Source organism: Diaphorina citri, unplaced genomic scaffold (assembly GCF_000475195.1).
Source record: "Diaphorina citri unplaced genomic scaffold, Diaci psyllid genome assembly version 1.1 scaffold1650, whole genome shotgun sequence".
In the NCBI taxonomy this organism is placed as follows: domain Eukaryota; kingdom Metazoa; phylum Arthropoda; class Insecta; order Hemiptera; family Psyllidae; genus Diaphorina; species Diaphorina citri.
In genome coordinates, this window is record NW_007379076.1 from 32,609 (window position 1) to 50,714 (window position 18,106).

At 42.1% G+C, this 18,106-nt stretch overlaps 1 protein-coding gene across 1 annotated transcript; it reads left to right on the plus strand.

Annotated features, from left to right (window-relative positions):
* The first annotated feature begins 1,280 nt into the window (after positions 1 to 1,280).
* On the plus strand, positions 1,281 to 10,651 carry LOC103516720 (DNA ligase 1). Its single transcript, XM_026829034.1, has 8 exons — positions 1,281 to 1,455; positions 2,804 to 3,331; positions 3,510 to 4,176; positions 5,643 to 5,881; positions 5,991 to 6,112; positions 7,018 to 7,180; positions 7,918 to 8,108; positions 10,322 to 10,651. The coding sequence occupies exons 1-8, from the start codon at positions 1,339 to 1,341 to the stop codon at positions 10,515 to 10,517; spliced, it is 2,223 nt and encodes a 740-aa protein (XP_026684835.1). The 5' UTR covers positions 1,281 to 1,338; the 3' UTR covers positions 10,518 to 10,651.
* Positions 10,652 to 18,106: the final 7,455 nt, after the last annotated feature.

Sequence of the window (18,106 nt, forward strand, 5' to 3'; positions counted from 1 at the left end):
ATTACCGAACGGTAAAAGTTGTTTTCAAACAAACTGCCCACCGATGATTGAAACACATGGCTTACGTACGTAAATCTAAACAACTTTTATGTTATAATGTGAAACGTAGTACCTATAGAATATACCTTGTTTATCCTGTTCGAATAGGACTGAAAAGTCCCTTTAGAATTCGTACATTCGTAGAAGCTTAACACATCCTTTAGGGCTGTGTAGCCCCTACACCTACCCTGTTTATCTTATCCTGCTCAAATAGGACTAAAAAGTTCGTTTAGGGTTTAATAGAATATATTGCTTTCTTGCTTATTCCTACTGCTTGAATAGGACTAAAAAAGTCCCTTTACCCCAGCACTCTCAGCAGTGTAAATTGGATTTGAATTATATGGGCTCAAAAGAGAAACAATCTTTGATGTTTTATTAGGCCGGGGTTCACAAAGTGAGTTTAAACTCGGTTTAACTCTCGGATTAATTCTAAAAAAATAGCCAATTAGATTGCTTAAACCGAGATTAAAACTTAATCAAAGTTTAAACTCATTTCGAGGAATCGGCCCTTAGACGAACTGCCTATATGAAAGCAAAGACCCGCAATCCCACTTGTCGTTCGGAAAAAAATCGTGTCGTGTGTAAGTGGGAACTCTCATTTAAATTGCATTGCCTACAGGACATTCGGAAAAAAATCGGATGAAACTCACGACAAGTGGGAACTGGCCTTAAAACGCACGTAAAAACATAAATAACATAATAAAGTACAAGTTAGTACGACACCAATGAACTTTCTGCGTGGTACTGATACCAGTCTTGAGATAACTGTGTGAGTGGTAGTGGTCGGAGACTAGATAGCCAGGGTCTCTAGGTTCTTGACCCCCTCGTGTCCCTAACTATATTGCGCTTATCCTTGTCAGATAAATACCAACGGTGTCCCCTTCTTACAAATTTTGCCTGCTGTATTTGTCTATACTGTATAAAAGCAGAGATGTCAGTTTTTTTGAATATTTGAGAAATTCTGATGTACTCTCGCCTATTGAAGTAAAAAATTAAATGTGCACTTGTAAATTAAAGGGATTTGTTCAAGAAGAGAATTGCACGGCAGATATGATTATTCTCATTTAATTGTCAGTAAAATACTTTGTAGGTATGTCCTTCAGTGATTTCGTGAAAGGCTTTATTGGACTGAAGTCTAGAAGGTTTTGGGTTCGAATCCCACCATCGACAAAAATTTGTACTCGTTTTTCGATTGCAAATATTTCAACGGGTTACTTCCTGGTGTTCTCGTGTTGCCCGAAAGACACCCCAGACGGATGTGATAAAGAAGAGAAAGCAGAGGACAAGGAAGATGTGGAGATGGAGGAAGAGAAGGAGGAGGAGGAGGAGGAGGAGGAGGAGAGGAATGGAGAAGTCAGTGGAAAGGAGACGAGTGATAAAGAAGAAAATGGGACGATTAGTGAGGAGAAAGAAAATGTAAGTTCATTGATTTTTTTACTTTCCTTATCCTATAGGAAGGAAAGTAATGTAATCGGGTCAAATTTTCGATGGTCAGTTTCAAAAACGGCGGTGAAACAGTCATCTTTTAAAATTAAAAAAAAGTCTCTTCCGCTTGCCGTCAATAATAAGTCCCCATGAATTAATTTTCCTTTGGGTTTAATGTCGTCTAACTGGTTTTTTGTGACGGGGAAGGTTTTACCCCACGTTTGGTGACAAACTATTCGCCTCTTCACACGAACCTCACCCAGTCTGAAAAGGCAGCAGCACGCAATTGGTCACCCATACGGATACCAACCTTGCTTAAATTCAGTGAACCATTGGTAACTGGTGCATTCATTGTGCTGGCTCCCCATGAATTGAATTGAAATTTCTGTTTGAATTGAATTGAATTGAACTGGCTCCCAACGTACTTCTCCCATTAGAGAAGACGCTCGTACTTCACTTGCCATGATGATATGTTGTTGTTTTTCAAACGTTACCTTACATCACTTCGCCATTTATTATACATATAAGCTAGAGACTTGAGTTTTCTTTCAAGGGTCTAATGTCACTGTATAACTGTTAACACAAAAAGCCCACCCCGAGGCATAGGTGTAGGGGCAAAGAGCCCTCAAGAATGGGTTAGCTTCTATGAATACAACGACTAAGGTTTTTGGTGAAGGAGGTTTTACATTCAGTGACAAACTATCCACCTAAACTCTTTATTGATTGTTCCTGAGTGATAATAAAACGTAAAACGTATAAAAAAAAACAACAACAACAACAACAACAAACAAACATGAAAGGGCGAAATTATTGCCTAGGGCAATATTATCCCTTAAACATAACTTACAATAAATCCCTTTCTCCTTTTGCTTTTTCAGGACACAGCTAAATCTCCGTCAATCGACAGCTCACTAGCAGAAACCATTGGTCCGAGTGTGTGTCTGTCTGTCTGTAAACAAAATATCTCGAGAACGGTAAGAGCTAGAGACTTGAATTTTCTTTCAAGGATCTAATGTCACTGTATAACTGTTAATAAGCCCACTCCGAGGCATAGGTGAAAGGGCAAACAACCCTCAAGAACGGGTTAGCTTGTACGAATATAACGACTAAGGTTTTTAGTGAGGGAGGTTTTACATTCAGTGACAAACTATCCACCTAAACTCTTTATTGGTTGTTCCTGAGTGATGATAAAACGTAAAAAAAAACAACGACAACAACAACAACAACAAACAAACAAACAAACAAACATGAAATTACAAAGGGCGAAATTATTGCCTAGGGCAATATTATCCTTTAAACATAACTTACAATAAATCCCTTTCTCCTTTTGCTTTTTCAGGACACAGCTAAATCTCCGTCAATCGACAGCTCACTAGCAGAAGACAAAGAAACCAAATCAGCGAACTCCAAAACAAACCAAGATGACAAACCCCATAGCGAAGATACTGACAGTACCCATACGGAAACGGACAAACCTCACAAGGAAGCGGACAAACCTCACAAAGAAGTTGACAAACCTGGACGAAGGAAGTCCGCAGAGAAATCCCCCAAAAAAGGCACTACAGAAAACTCTCCAGCAGAATCCAAAGAAAACGAAAAAGACACAGAAAAAGAAGAGAGAGTTAAAGAGAAAGTAACCCCGAAAGGAGCGCAAAGCGATGAGATTGAAAAGGCTGAAAAAGTAAATCCGAAAGAAGCTACAAGCAAGACTGAAAATTCTGACGGAAAAGAAGGCGGGAAAGCTGACGTAGAAGGTCTTGTCGAAGATGGGAAGACGGAATATGCCAATGAAGATAAAAGTCCTGATGCTCCTGAAGCCACCGATAAAGACTCCGAGCAGGACCCTCTGGAAAGCGACTCGGAGGACATACTGTCAATGAAGATAAAAGTCCTGATGCTCCTGAAGCCACCGATAAAGACTCCGAGCAGGACCCTCTGGAAAGCGACTCGGAGGACATACTGCCAATGAAGATAAAAGTCCTGATGCTCCTGAAGCCACCGATAAAGACTCTGAGCAGGACCCTCTGGAAAGCGACTCGGAGGACATACTGGACGAAAAAGAAGGTGTCCTCACAGTGAACGGACGACCAAAGGTGTTCCCCGTCGAAGAACCTCCCAAAGCCGAAGACAAAAGCCCTGAATACAAAAAGAGCCAAGACCTGAGCGAAATCATGCTAGCGAACAACACGGAAATTACCATCTGCAAGACGCCTCTAGTCAGCGCCGCGAGCGACGGGAAGCTTCGGCGACTCAGCAGCGGGAGTAGCGGAAGCGCCAAGTTCTGTGCGAAAGGGTCCCCGTTCGCCGCGGAAGATTCGGTCAACCCGGGCAGGCCTACCGCCAGCGCGGAAAGCGACTCTCTCGCGGGCAGGAAGGCCAGCGAAGCCCCGCTGGCTGGCCGGGGAAGTGGTGCTGCGCCCGGCGATTCAGACGATGCCCTAGACGGGGAAAAAGTGTCCGAGGCGGAGCTCATGCTGGCCAAGTGCACGGATGGGGAAATCACCATCACGAAGAGCTCCGGGGAGGTTGCCGCTCCGCGACTGAGGAGTCGAGAGCTGAAGAGGAGTCTGTCTTCGGAAGGCGGAGGAGGGGAAGATGGAGGGGTGGGAGAGAGTAGAGGGGAGATGGAGAGGGAGAGTAAGAGGGCGCACCTGAGTGAGGAAGACCTGGTGACGGAACAGTTTGATGTGGACCTGGTGGACCCTATAGAAGGTGAGTGAAAATGTTTATAATTTACCCCTATTCTGTACCAAATACATAAGACCTTGTCTAGACTGTGTGAGGGAGTAAAGGGACTTTTCAGTCTCATTTTGGAATTATAAACAGGGTATATTCTATTCGGTACCAAATACATAAGACCTTTTTTAGACTGTGGGAGTGAAAGGACTTTTCAGTCTCATTCTTGCAGTAAAAACAGGGTATATTATTCTATTCTATTCTATTCTAACAACGGGGGTCTTTTCGTCCCGAAATCGAAGAGATTAGGACAGAATAGGGGACAGCCAGGCGCTCCGAGAACGAACCTTGTTAGTTCAGGATAAAAGGCGGCCCGGGTGCCAAATACATAACACCTTGTCTAGAATTTACACCTATTCTGTACCAAATACATAAGACCTTGTCTAGACTGTGGGAGTAAAGGGACTTTTCAGTCTCATTTTGGAATTATAAACAGGGTATATTCTATTCTATTCGGTACCAAATACATAAGACCTTTTTTAGACTGTGAGAGTGAAAGGACTTTTCAGTCTCATTCTTGCAGTAAAAACAGGGTATATTCTATTCTATTCTAACAACGGGGGTCTTTTCGTTCCGAAATCGAAGAGATTAGGACAGAATAGGGGACAGCCAGGCGCTCCGAGAACGAACCTTGTTAGTTCAGGATAAAAGGCGGCCCGGGCGGGAATCGAACTCGCGGCCTAGCGCTTACGAGGCAGACGCTCTAAAAAGCAAATTGTCATCATTTTCTCCTATTTATTTTACGTTGTTTTACCAAGTGTTGGGCATATTCCTAAAAGTTACCCAATTTTTCAATATTTCATGAAATGTTTGTGTATCTTATTGAAAAACGTAAAATTAATTGATTTTACTTCCTCTTTCTTTCCCAGGTGAGGAAGACGAGCGAGAGCGTCTGGTGCGAAACCAAATACATAAGACCTTGTCTAGAATTTACACCTATTCTGTACCAAATACATAAGACCTTATCTAGACTGTGGGAGTAAAGGGACTTTTCAGTCTAATTTGGAATTATAAACAGGGTATATTCTATTCTATTCGATACCAAATACATAAGACCTTTTGTAGACTGTGGGAGTGAAAGGACTTTTCAGTCTCATTCTTGCAGTAAAAACAGGTATATTCTATTCTAACAACGGGGGTCTTTTCGTCCCAAAATCGAAGAGATTAGGACAGAATAGGGGACAGCCTGGCGCTCCGAGAACGAACTTTGTTAGTTCAGGATAAAAGGCGGCCCGGGCGGGAATCGAACTCGCGGTCTAGCGCTTACGAGGCAGACGCTCTAAAAAGCAAATTGTCATTTTCTCCTATTTATTTTACGTTGTTTTACCAAGTGTTGTGCATATTCCTAAAAGTTACCCAACTTTTCAATATTTCATGAAATGTTTGTGTATCTTATTGAAAAACGTAAAATTAACTGACTTTACTTCCTCTTTCTTTCCCAGGTGAGGAAGACGAGCGAGAGCGTCTGGTGCGAGATTTCGTCGACTCGGCGTCCAAGTCCGTCGTCGAAATGACAGCCAATTACGCCAAGTTGAAGAAGGAGATTCATGTCCTGAGCGAACTAGCACAGGCCAAAGAACTAGAGTGGAACTCGATATTGAGACTGAAAAAGTTGAAGGAGGAAATGTGGGAGCGCCTCGCACGGAAAATGAAGATTGAGAATGTGCTCAATAATACCAAGGTGAGTGGGGAAAACTTGGCAGAACTTTTTCAACGCGTACGTTTTTTTTTGGGGGGGGGGATTTCATCACTTTTTGAAAGAGATCCACGTTCTTAGCGAATTGGCCCAGGCGAAAGAACTCGAGTGGAACTCGATATTGAGACTGAAGAAGTTGAAGGAAGAAATGTGGGAACGTCTGGCGCGGAAAATGAAGATTGAAAATGTGCTTAACAATACCAAGGAAGGGGGAAGGTACTTGCAGTGAATTTCATATTGAGCTATGCATGTAGAGAGAGGGGAGTGGGGTTTTAGTAGGTCAAAATGCCAAGGTATAATCCTACTTTGGATAATTGGATCCTTATTTTACTGTGGGCGTCTACCGAAAATTTTCCTGATGGGGAAAAAATAGTTCCTGTGTAACATTTACATTAAACAGTTCATTTCCCGATTTTGAAAATGTATACTGATTGCAATACTTTCTCATTACCTTACTAGTATAGTTTCGCTATAACTGTAGTAATAGAAAGTAAAAATACTCATTTTGATATTACCTAGGTGTCTACATTAGATTACGTCTTCTTTGCATTCTTTAGTGGTTCTAAAATGGATATCTTTAATATTAAAAACTTGGTAACGTTTAAGGAATATACACAACACTTGGTAAAACAAATTAAAATTAATTAAAATTAATATGAAAATTAAAAAAAAAAAAAAAAAAAAAAAAAAATTTAGATTCAACGTTCCCCAAAAAAAGTTTGTGGAGCTTTCGTGAAAACTCATATTCAGCTGTCCCTGTGTCTCCCTTTTATAATAAATTCTTATAGGTACCTAGGTAGGATATTCCTTCCATTCGATAAGAACTAAAAGAAAATACCTCGGTACCGCTTTCGCATTACTTCAAGGCACATTCCTTTACATCCATGCCTATCTAAGAACGGAAAAGTCTGGTTGGGAATTTCCGCCCTGGCCGGAATTCGAACCCAGCACGTCCGGGTTGAGAGTCAGTGATCTTGACCTCTTGGCCACAAAGGCGGCTCTCCCCAAACCCACCAAAGTTAGAGAAATAGCTTAGGGGATGAAACCATGTATAGTTTTTTAAGAAATATAAATATAAACAATTCAGTTCAATTTCATACTCTATTCTATATTCTTCGCAGGTTAATTCTCCCCAAGCCCACCTCGCAGCTGGCTCAGTCCCCCGCCCCTAGTCCCAACACTGAGATCATCCTGGCTGAAGGAAGACAAGGTCGAATCAAGGACGTCCAAACCATTATTGCCGACTATCGGTCCAAGAATCCCAATGAAACCCATTCAGCACAGGTGAGACAAAATGCATTCAAAATCTATCTATCTATCTATCTATTATATTTAAGTGGTGCTCGTCAACTTCTTGGTCATATGCACCACCTTCTGTTTGTTCTATAGCAGTCCAAGCAGCATTCATTCAATCTAAAGATGGAATCGCCTGGTAAACAGGAGGGCGTGGGTTCGATCCCAGCCGAGGCATGGAATTTTATCCTCATTTATTTGAGATTTTGACCACACAATAATGGAGCTCTAAGGGTTAGGTGGTAGAAAACGCCTCCGGCGTTAACCTCGCCTAGTGGTTACCTTCCACTCAAGAGTCTATTATTATTAAAAGGTAAAAGGAAAGAGGGAACAATAGCCTAGACTGCCTCGGTGATGTAGTGGTCAAGACGCTCGCCTGGTAAACAGGAGGGCGTGGGTTCAATCCCAGCCGAGGTATGGAAATTTTATCCTCATTATAATTTGAGAATTTGACCACAATAATAGTAGTAGCCTACTGCTGGAGTAAAGGGACTTTTCAGTCCTATGCGAGCAGTATAAGTAAGCACTATTAGTATTATCATCTCCTTTTCTTCACAGGTGCCCAAAATCCGGGGCCGTCGCTCCTCCACAAACTCCTCCCGGGGTTCCAACCACAGTAGCAATTTGAGAATTTAACCATAATAGTACATAGTAGCCTACTGGTACTTTTCAGTCCTATGCGAGCAGTATAAGTAAGCACTATTATTATCATCTCCTTTTCTTCACAGGTGCCCAAAATCCGGGGCCGTCGCTCCTCCACAAACTCCTCCCGGGGTTCCAACCACAGTAGCGGCTCCAGCTCGAGTAGCGCCCCTAACGATGCCCTCTCAGCGGCCCGGTACGCGAATCCGTCGCTACTCTCGATGGCGAACCTAGCACTTGGTTCTGGAGGAGGACAAGTGAGAAATGGAGGAGGAGGTGGAAGTCAGCAGCAGCAACAGTTGGATGTGCAGCTCAACTATTTGAATAATGTCCAAGGTGAGGTCCAAACTCCCAGTACAGATTAATCTATACTCCATCTTTGTATCTTCCTTTAGAAAGATACAAGTTTCAATACCTAAACTTATTGTTTCATTACAAATTTTCATCAGCAAATGGTTTATTTAAATAAAATTAATCCCAAGGGCAAGGTAAACCTAGACTCTTGACAAATAGAGTGTGTCTGAAGGCATGTGATGTGTTCCAAACCTACAAAGTTCTTTTTTAACAGGGAACGGATGTTATTTCGTCCCCAAATCGAAGAGAGGAGAATATAGAAGAAAGTCAGCCGTTCCAAGAACCCGCGACCTGGTGGTCACAAGGCCCAATTACCCTCCACGCTAATTTTGCAAAGTGTGAAGTTGTTTCCATAAACAGACCTTAGCTCTTCAGTCTATTGTGAACCAATCTTTGTGTTCGGAACGGCTGGCTTTCTCCTATCCTGTCTTCCTTCTCTCTTCGATTTCGGGACGATAAGATCTCAGTAGTTACAGTTCCCTCTATCAAATCTCTACAAAAAATAAACAAATATTTTTTCGTATTGTATTAATAGTTTCTTTGTATTTTTGTTCTAGGTGGCCGCTTGGGAAGAACATTCGGACGTGTGTTCCGGCTAAATATCAACCACTGCAGGGGAATCGAACCCGCCATCTCTCAGACTGTGAGGATAACATCCCGACCATGTAAGGAAATTCTTCCTCCCTTTCACGTGTAGATAATATCCCAGCAAACTTTTCCCACGAATTCCAAAAAAAATCCCTCTAAAGTTACCCCGCATCCCTTTTTCCGGCTGTATACAAACTTTCCCCACGAAGTCTATGCAAAAAATCCCTCAAAAGTTACCTGCATTTGAAGGAGGTATATGTTTTCCCTCATGAGTATTGACAGGAAATCCCTCATGAAAACAAAAGAAATGGTTATTTATTTTGTGAAACTTGCCGGGAATGGAACCCGGGACCTTCGCCGTGCAAACCTAGTTACCCATTCGGGCATGGAGGTTGTTATTACTTGAATCAAAAATGACATAAGAAAGACCTTTACTTAAGTCGGGTCTCTACTGATGTAAAATATTACTCAAGTAAGGACCTGTAAATGCTTTGTAAATTTGTGTAAATAGTATTCGTCTGTTTTTAAAGTTAGGGGTGCCAAAATGATCTCGAAATTTTTAGAAAATTGTCATAGAAAAGCCAACCTATCTCGGTGGTGTAGTGGTCAACCTATCTCGGTGGTGTAGTGGTCAACCTATCTCGGTGGTGTAGTGGTCAACCTATCTCGGTGGTGTAGTGGTCAAGGCGCTCGCGTGGTGTAGTTATGCTCTAATAAATAAATAGAGTAACCTCCGTGCCCGAGTGGGTATCACACTAGGTTCTGGAGGTCCTGGGTTCGATTCCCGGCGGGGTCCAAGTTTTTTTTCCGGCTGTATGCTTGGAGTTCGGGGTGCACTCAGCCTCGTGAGGACATTCGAGCAGTGACCAGTGACGGCATTACCAGTGTTGATAGAGGGAACTGTAACCGCCAAGGTCTAATGGTCCCGAAATCGAAGAGAGAAGAAAGACAGGATAGGAGAAAGCCAGCCGTTCCGAGAACGAACATTATCCGTTCAGGATAAAATCCGCCCCGGGGGGAATCGAACCCGCGGCCTAGCGCTCACAACGCTAAAGTTCTACCAACGAAGCTAACTAGGCTGGTATTTACGTCGCGTCGTGTGATCGAATAGCATATACCTTTTTTATCCTGCTCGAATGAGCCTAAAAAGTCCCTTTACTCCCGCAGTCTAAACAAGGTCTTATGTATTTGGTACAGACTAGAGAATAATTTTCTCGTGCAGAAATAATATAGAATAATTGTTAAGGTGGATTTCCACCAACGCGACCTCTGTCGTGCGACAAAATCATGTCGCGCGACGTCACCTGTTTTCACTTGCAACATTTGTCGCGCGACGTGACCTGTTAAAAATTAAAGCACTCCCCGACAAAATCGCCTTGGGTTCAATGCCCATGAACATACTATCGAAAAAAATTTGGACCGATTGCCATACTTTCTCATTACCTTGTATAGGTTCCCTATACGTAAGGGTAATAGAAAGTAAAAATACACTCGTATATGAAGTTCAAATATTTCAACGGGTTACTTTCTGGATGTTCGTGTCAACCCAGGAGGTGGAAGTCAGCAGCAACAGTTGGATGTGCAGCTCAACTATTTGAATAATGTCCAAGGTGAGGTCCCAAGAATGCTACAGATGGAGAGTTTAGAGGAGAGAATGAGAAAAGGAACACTTAGGTGGTATGGACATATGAAAAGAATGAACAGTGAGAGACTACCAAAGAAAATGTATGAGATGAGAATTTGAGAATGGAAGGTATGAGACCAAGAGGAAGACCGAGATACCGATATAGTGATGTCATCAGAGCTGATATTCAAAGAAAACAAGGAAATTGGAACGACATCGAGAGGGAGCAGAGATACAATGATCGAAATTGGTGGAGAGGCTTCGTAAATCGACCCGTCCCATGATGGAACGATTATGGATTGATTGATTGTGAGGTCCTAACTCCCAGTACAGATTAATCTATACTCCATCTTTGTATCTTCCTTTAGAAACCCCTCTACAAATATTCAGACAATAACCACGGGGGCTGGAGGTGGTGGAAGTCAGCAACAACAGTTGGATGTGCAGCTTAACTATTTGAATAATGTCCAAGGTGAGGTCCAAACTCCCAGTACAGATTAATCTATACTCCATCTTTGTATCTTCCTTTAGAAACCCCTCTACAAATATTCAGACAATAACCACGGGGGCACGGTTGGTCCAGTGGTAACGCGCTTGCTTGCCATGCAGAAGGTCCCGGGTTCGAATCCTACCATCGACAAAAATTTGTACTTGTTTTTCGATTGCAAATATTTCAACGGGTTACTTTCCGGTGTTCTCGTGTTGACCCAGCACCTAAATGGGAAGTAGTGTGTCTCTTAGGTCTCGAGTTCGATGCCCATGAACATACTATCGAAAAAAATTTGGACCGATTGCAATACTTTCTCATTACCTTGTATAGGTTCCCTATACGTAAGGGTAATAGAAAGTAAAACGTAAGGGTAATATACACTCGTATATGAAGTTCAAATATTTCAACGGGTTACTTTCTGGATGTTTGTGTCAACCCAGCTCCTAAATGGGTTTCAACATAATTCAACCAAAGAGATTCCGTTTTGGACGTCCACACTTGCTGCCACAGGCCACTCATTTTTAATGGTTATCTGAAAGAAGGCCTCTGAGTATGCGTGAAATTTTGTCATTTTATTATGAAAAAATTCCAAGAATTAAAGAGCCTGTCTCTCATGTTAAGGGAGATTTTTTCATATATTGGTTTCTGTGGGTACCTAAACATGGAAAAATGCTTTGGCAATCAGGGTGTTGAAGTTGAAAATCCATATCTCCTTGCTTGAATCTAAAAAAAAGTCAGATAAAATACGACTTATTTAATTAACGATATTAAAAGACCATAAAATACAGCCCATTTAACGATATTAAAACACCATTATTTCTGTCCACAGGGAAACAGGCCCAGCCTCAGCCGTCCCCCTCTAGTCACCACCCAGCTTCCCCTCTCCCCCCTCACCTGCAAAACCCCCGCTCTACCTCTTTCTCCCCCACCCTCGCCCGCCTCCTTACCGCCCCTGAACGAAACAGGGGTGGTCAGACCATGCCCCAGGCTACGCCGAGCTTCAGCGCGAGCAACAACCTGTCCGCGATGCTGCGGGCACAGAAAATGCGAAACCAGCCCTGCTCGAACGATATTGTGGCCAGCTTGAAGGTAAGAGAGAGGAAAGGTAGAAACACACTACTATCACGTCACGTGAGCTCACGTGACGTGATACTAGTGTGGCTGTCCTGAACGAGATCACCTACAATATTATGGGAAAACTTGGGACTACATCTTTCTGACTCCCCATGAGTTCACGTGATGTGACTTGATGGGTAGTGTGTTTCTACTTTTAACTGTGGTAATTTGGGTTTTACTTTCTATCCTCCCCCCCCCCAAGAGGTCTGATAGAGGGAACTATAACAACGGAGATCTTATCGTACCGAAATGGAAAAGAAAACGAAGACAGGATAGAAGAAAACCACAAGGTAGGCACACTACCCTCCAGAAGAAAACCACAAGGTAGGCACACTACCCTCCAGAAGAAAACCACAAGGTAGGCACACTACCCTCCACAAGAAAACCACAAGGTAGGCACACTACCCTCCACAAGAAAACAACAAGGTAGGCACACTACCCTCCAGAAGAAAACCACAAGGTAGGCGTGTACCCTCCAGAAGAAAACCACAAGGTAGGCACACTACCCTCCAGAAGAAAACCACAAGGTAGGCACACTACCCTCCAAAAGAAAACCTGTACTACTCCTTAGGTCAGCCACTCACACTCAGGTAGACCTGACACCTGATGAGCACACACACTATCAGGTAGACTTGACAGGTACAGCTGAAAAGATCCGTCTGTCAGATGGACATGTCGTCAGGGCTACCTGATAGTAAGTGGCTAGCCTTAGTGTAAAACGAAACCAATGCATCTTTTTGACTATTGATTGTATATCATAATATACGCAGGGCAGGACGAATAGAGTAAGGATAGGATTTACACGCAGGATCACACCTCTTGGTTGTCAAGCTAGCTATGTATCTATTTACCACTGTACAACGACTTATATTAGATACCTGTATTACTTACGACTTAAGGCCTCAAGGTAAAAACACACTACCCTCACGTGAGCTCACGTAACGAGAAGGCAGTTTGCCTAGGAATTTCCAGGAGATTCAGAAGAGGATTTGCTCTTGTGCATTACGTTACGTTTTACAAGTTTTTTTTTTCCCCCCTAACGTCTTAAACAGTTTGTCAGATTTTTATAAAATGGTTGCCCGATTTTGATGAAATTTGGCAAACATTCTGTTACCACCTGACTGCTCAGTTTACCTGACTGGTCATTGAAGATAGTCTATCCTGATCGTCTAATATCTTCATGTACACTATTCTACACTCGTATGTATTACGTATACCAAAGTAATAATTGAAGAACAATGCATTTATTAATTAATAGCATTGTTCCTTACGACTTACGACTGTTATTAAAGTTATTAGCAACCATTAGGTCTCTGGTCTTATTCATTTTACACCCAAAAACCATTCTGGTGCCCGAAAGTTAAGTGCCAAGAAATTTCAGTTTTTCAACATGAATCATGATATGGTCAATGGTCTTACGTAATACGTATAGTCGTATTTATCGATGGTGTTTCTTTTCTTGACGTTCTATGCACAATTTAATCTCAATCTCTTCCCTCTGTCAAACCTCTTAAAAAAAAAAAAAAAAAAAAGAATTTCCGCCCTGGCCGGAATTCGAACCCAGCACCTCCAGGTTGAGAGTCTCTTGACCTCTTGGCCACATGGGCGGCTCTCCCCAAACCCACCAAAGTTAGAGAAATAGCTTAGGTAATGAAACCATGTATAGTTTTTTAAGAAAAATAAATATAAACAATTTAATTCAATTTCATATTCTATTCTATATTCTCCTCAGGTTAATTCTCCCCAAGCCTACCTCGCAGCTGGCTCAGTCCCCCGCCCCTAGTCCCAACACTGAGATCATCCTGGCTGAAGGAAGACAAGGTCGAATCAAGGACGTCCAAACCATTATTGCCGACTATCGGTCCAAGAATCCCAATGAAACCCATTCAGCACAGGTGAGACAAAATGCATTCAAAATCTATCTATCTATCTATCTATTATATTTAAGTGGTGCTCGTCAACTTCTTGGTCATATGCACCACCTTCTGTTTGTTCTATAGCAGTCCAAGCAGCATTCATTCAATCTAAAGGTGGAATTAAAAAGATGACAATAGGTAAAAGGAAACAGGGAAAAATAGCCTAGACTGCCTTGGTGATGTAGTGGTCAAGACGCTCGCCTGGTAAACAGGAGGGCGTGGGTTCAATCCCAGCCGAGGTATGGACATTTTATCCTCAATATAATTTGAGAATTTGACCACAATAATAGTACATAGTAGCCTACTGCTGGAGTTGGGGGCACGGTTGGTCCAGTGGTAACGCGCTTGCTTGCCATGCAGAAGGTCCCGGGTTCGAATCCCACCGTCGACAGCTAACCGACTGTAACTACTGAGGTCTTATATCGTTCAAAATCAAAGAAACTCCCCGGGTGGGAATCGAACCTGGGAGCGAACCGGGTTGGCTTAACCAGAAGAACTTTCTTTTCTAACTGTGGACTTTTCCCCCCGAATTTCCAGATAAAATCCTCGTTGTTGCAAACGGGAAATCTTCACTGCCTCTAGTCACGGAAAAATCTGAGCTCAATCAAACACCGAAAGACACCCCAGACGCATGTGATAAAGAAGAGAAAGCAGAGGACAAGGAGATGGAGGAAAAGAAAGAGAAGGAGGAGGAGAAGAGGAATGGAGAAGTCAGTGGAAAGGAGACGAGTGATAAAGAAGAAAATGGGACGATTAGTGAGGAGAAAGAAAATGTAAGTTCATTATTCAACGGGTTAATTTCTGGTGTTCTCGTGTTGACCCAGCACCTAAATGGGGAGTATTGTGCCTCTTCTCGCCCATCTGATGAGAGGCATAGTATTGTTAAGAAATTCGACCCTAATTCTATGATTTTCTGTCTGTCTCTAAAGCTGTGTACACACATAGTCGACGGCCTTCGATCGACGAGGTGAATCAATGTCGAGGTAGTGTGGGGGACTCAGTCGACATCGATCGACGGCTGGTCGACTATTTGTGGACACACACATAAAATACGCTAAATACAAAACCCATTAAATAAACTAGACCTTTTTTTAAAAAAGAGGTTTGACAGAGGGAACTGTAACTGCTATGGTCTTATCGTCCCGAAATTGAAGAGAGAAGGAAGACAGGATAGGAGAAAACCAGCCGTTCCGAGAACGAACATTATCCCATCAGGATAAAATCCGGCCCGGGCGGGAATTGAACCCGCGGCCTAGCGTTTACAAGGCAGACGCACTACCAACTAAGCTAACTAGGCTGGCTGATGTCTATTTAAAAGAGTTAATGTAAAATTGGATAAATTTCACCATACATTTCGGGTTACTCTTCAAAGTTCTTGTAGAGTAAAAAGCTGGGTTAAATTTTTGTACTCCCACGCACTACCAACTAAGCTAACTAGGCTGGCAAAATAAACGAGACTTTGTTTAGACTGCTAGGGTAGAGGGACTTTTTAGTCTCATTCGAGCAGGATAAACCACGTATATTCTGTTTCCCTAGTGCCCAACCTTTTCAGAGGAAGATAGCAGTCTTGTGATCAACTTACCCAATGAGAGACAAGTTGTAGAGTAATTGGGTATGTAAGATGATATTGCCCGGTTCAAACTGCTGGTCGCGATCAACCGGTTGGGCAACCCTGTATCTATTCTATTCTGCCTTCCTGTCTTCGATTTCGGAACAACCTCAGTCTTTACATTACGGTTCCCTCTATCGTACCTTTTTTATTATTGTTTATTTTTTTTTAAGGGAAAGAAAGGAGAAGGTGTTACTAAAAAATAAAATCCATTCTCTCTTTTCCAGGATGATGAAGACGAAAACGATCGGCTCGTGATTGACGAAACTCGAACCGGCGACCTCCCGACTGGAAAGATCCGTCTGTCAGATGGACATGTCGTCAGGGCTACCTGATAGTAAGTGGATAGCCTTGTGTAAAACGAAACCAATGCATCTTTTTGACTATTGATTGTATATCATATTATCATACGTGTATTTTTCTTGTAAAATCCTGGACTTGAAATTAGGTAAATGAGAATTTATAGAATTTCAGATCAGGATTTTCAAGGTGTGTCCAAACATAGTCGATCGACAAAGTGAATCTATGTTGACGCGGCAGTGTGGATGTGTCAGTCGACATCGATCGATGGCCGGTCGACTATGTGTGGACATACCTTTACGGATAAGTTAGTTGAAATTTCATAAGAATAATTCGCGTCACCTGTGTTTAGTTTGTAATTTTTTTAAGTATGAACTATTTTTCTATTTTCGAATTGCAATAAGAAATCTGTATTACTTATCATAATATTATCATACGTGTATTTTTCTTGTAAAACCCTGGACTTGAAATTAGGTAAATGAGAATTTATAGAATTTCAGATCAGGATTTTTAAGGTGTGTCCAAACATAGTCGATCGACAAGGTGAATCTATGTTGACGCGGCAGTGTGGACGTGTCAGTCGACATCGATCGATGGCCGGTCGACTATGTGTGGACATACCTTTACGGATAACTTAGTTAAAATTCCATAAGAAAAATTCGCGTCACCTGTGTTTAGTTTGTAATTTTTTTAAGTATGAACTATTTTTCTATTTTCGAATTGCAATAAGAAATCTGTATTACTATTCTAATCAAGGTTTAGGTAAGTGGTAATTTTAAGACCGCGTTTTACGAAGTTGGCTTCAATTCTGGATTGAACTTTAGCTCAATCCTAGATTGATATCAATTCTGATTTGGTAAACCCCGGTCTAAAGCAAGTCCCCCAGATCATAATCATGTAAGGTGAAGTACATAAAATCCAATACCTATTTAATCAATTGAATTTTGTGTGAATTGCTCAAAGCACCAATGTCTATCAGTGATTTTTCCCTCCAGTTTTCTACTTCGGAGTTTTGACCTCAGATTTGGATTTTTCACAACTTTTTACGTAGGAATCGACCTTTTATTAAAAATATTTTCCCAATTGCAACTCCTCCATTCTATGATTTTCTGTCTGTCTCTAAAGCTGTGTACACACATAGTCGACGGCACATAAAATACGCTAAATGCAAAACCCATTAAATAAACTAGACCTTTTTTAAAAAAAAGAGGTTTGACAGAGGGAACTGCTATGGTCTTATCGTTCCGAAATCGAAGAGAGAAGGAAGACAGGATAGGAGAAAGCCAGCCGTTCCGAGAACGAACATTATCCCAGTTTTCTAATTATAGTAGACACATTAGCTAGAAAGAAAAATCAAAATTTAGAAAAAAAGGAATAGGAAAGAAAACGCAATAAATAAAAATAAAAGTCAGAAAATATGTGGAAGAAATAGCCAAATAAAGAAAATAAATTTCAGAAAAAAATTTGCGAGAGGTTTGTTTAAGCTTCCCACCTGTCCAGCATGAAGGTTCCCACCCGACTCCCACCCTCGGCACCTAGTAGACTGCTAGGGTAGAGGGACTTTTTAGTCTCATTCGAGCAGGATAAACCACGTATATTCTGTTCCCCTAGTGCCTAGTGCCCAACCTTTTCAGAGGAAGATCGACTTGAATTTTCAATAGCAGTCTTGTGATCAACTTACCCAATGAGAGACAAGTTGTAGAGTAATTGGGTGTGTAAGATGATATTGCCCGGTTCAAACTGCTGGTCGCGATCAACCGGTTGGGCAACCCTGTATCTATTCTATTCTGTCTTCCTCTCTTCGATTTCGGAACGACCTCAGTCTTTACATTACAGTTCCCTCTATCGTACCTTGTTGTTGTAGTAGCGGCTTTAGCTTTCGCCGAATGGCGATAGCAGAATAAAGAAAAGATGTCTTTTTGTATCTGCTATACACCGGGGTGATGATCTCTAGCTATGTTAAATTGGCTGGCTCGTCCTGAACCGCAGTCAACCATCGTGAGGACTTGTGCTTGGTCTTTAAAAGCAGAGAGAACCCTTTGAGGAACTGCCAGCTTGCTAGGCTGGTTAGGGTTAGCTGTTCTCCTCCCTGTTTATAGTCCCACAGCCAGACGCTAGTCTTCTCTCTGTTTAACGGCCCCTAGCCAGAAGTAGGCTACTACTATTATTGTGGTCAAACTCTCAAATTTTATGAGGATAAAATTCCATACCTCGGCTGGGATTGAACCCACGCCCTCCTGTTTACCAGGCGAGCGCCTTGACCACTACACCACCGAGG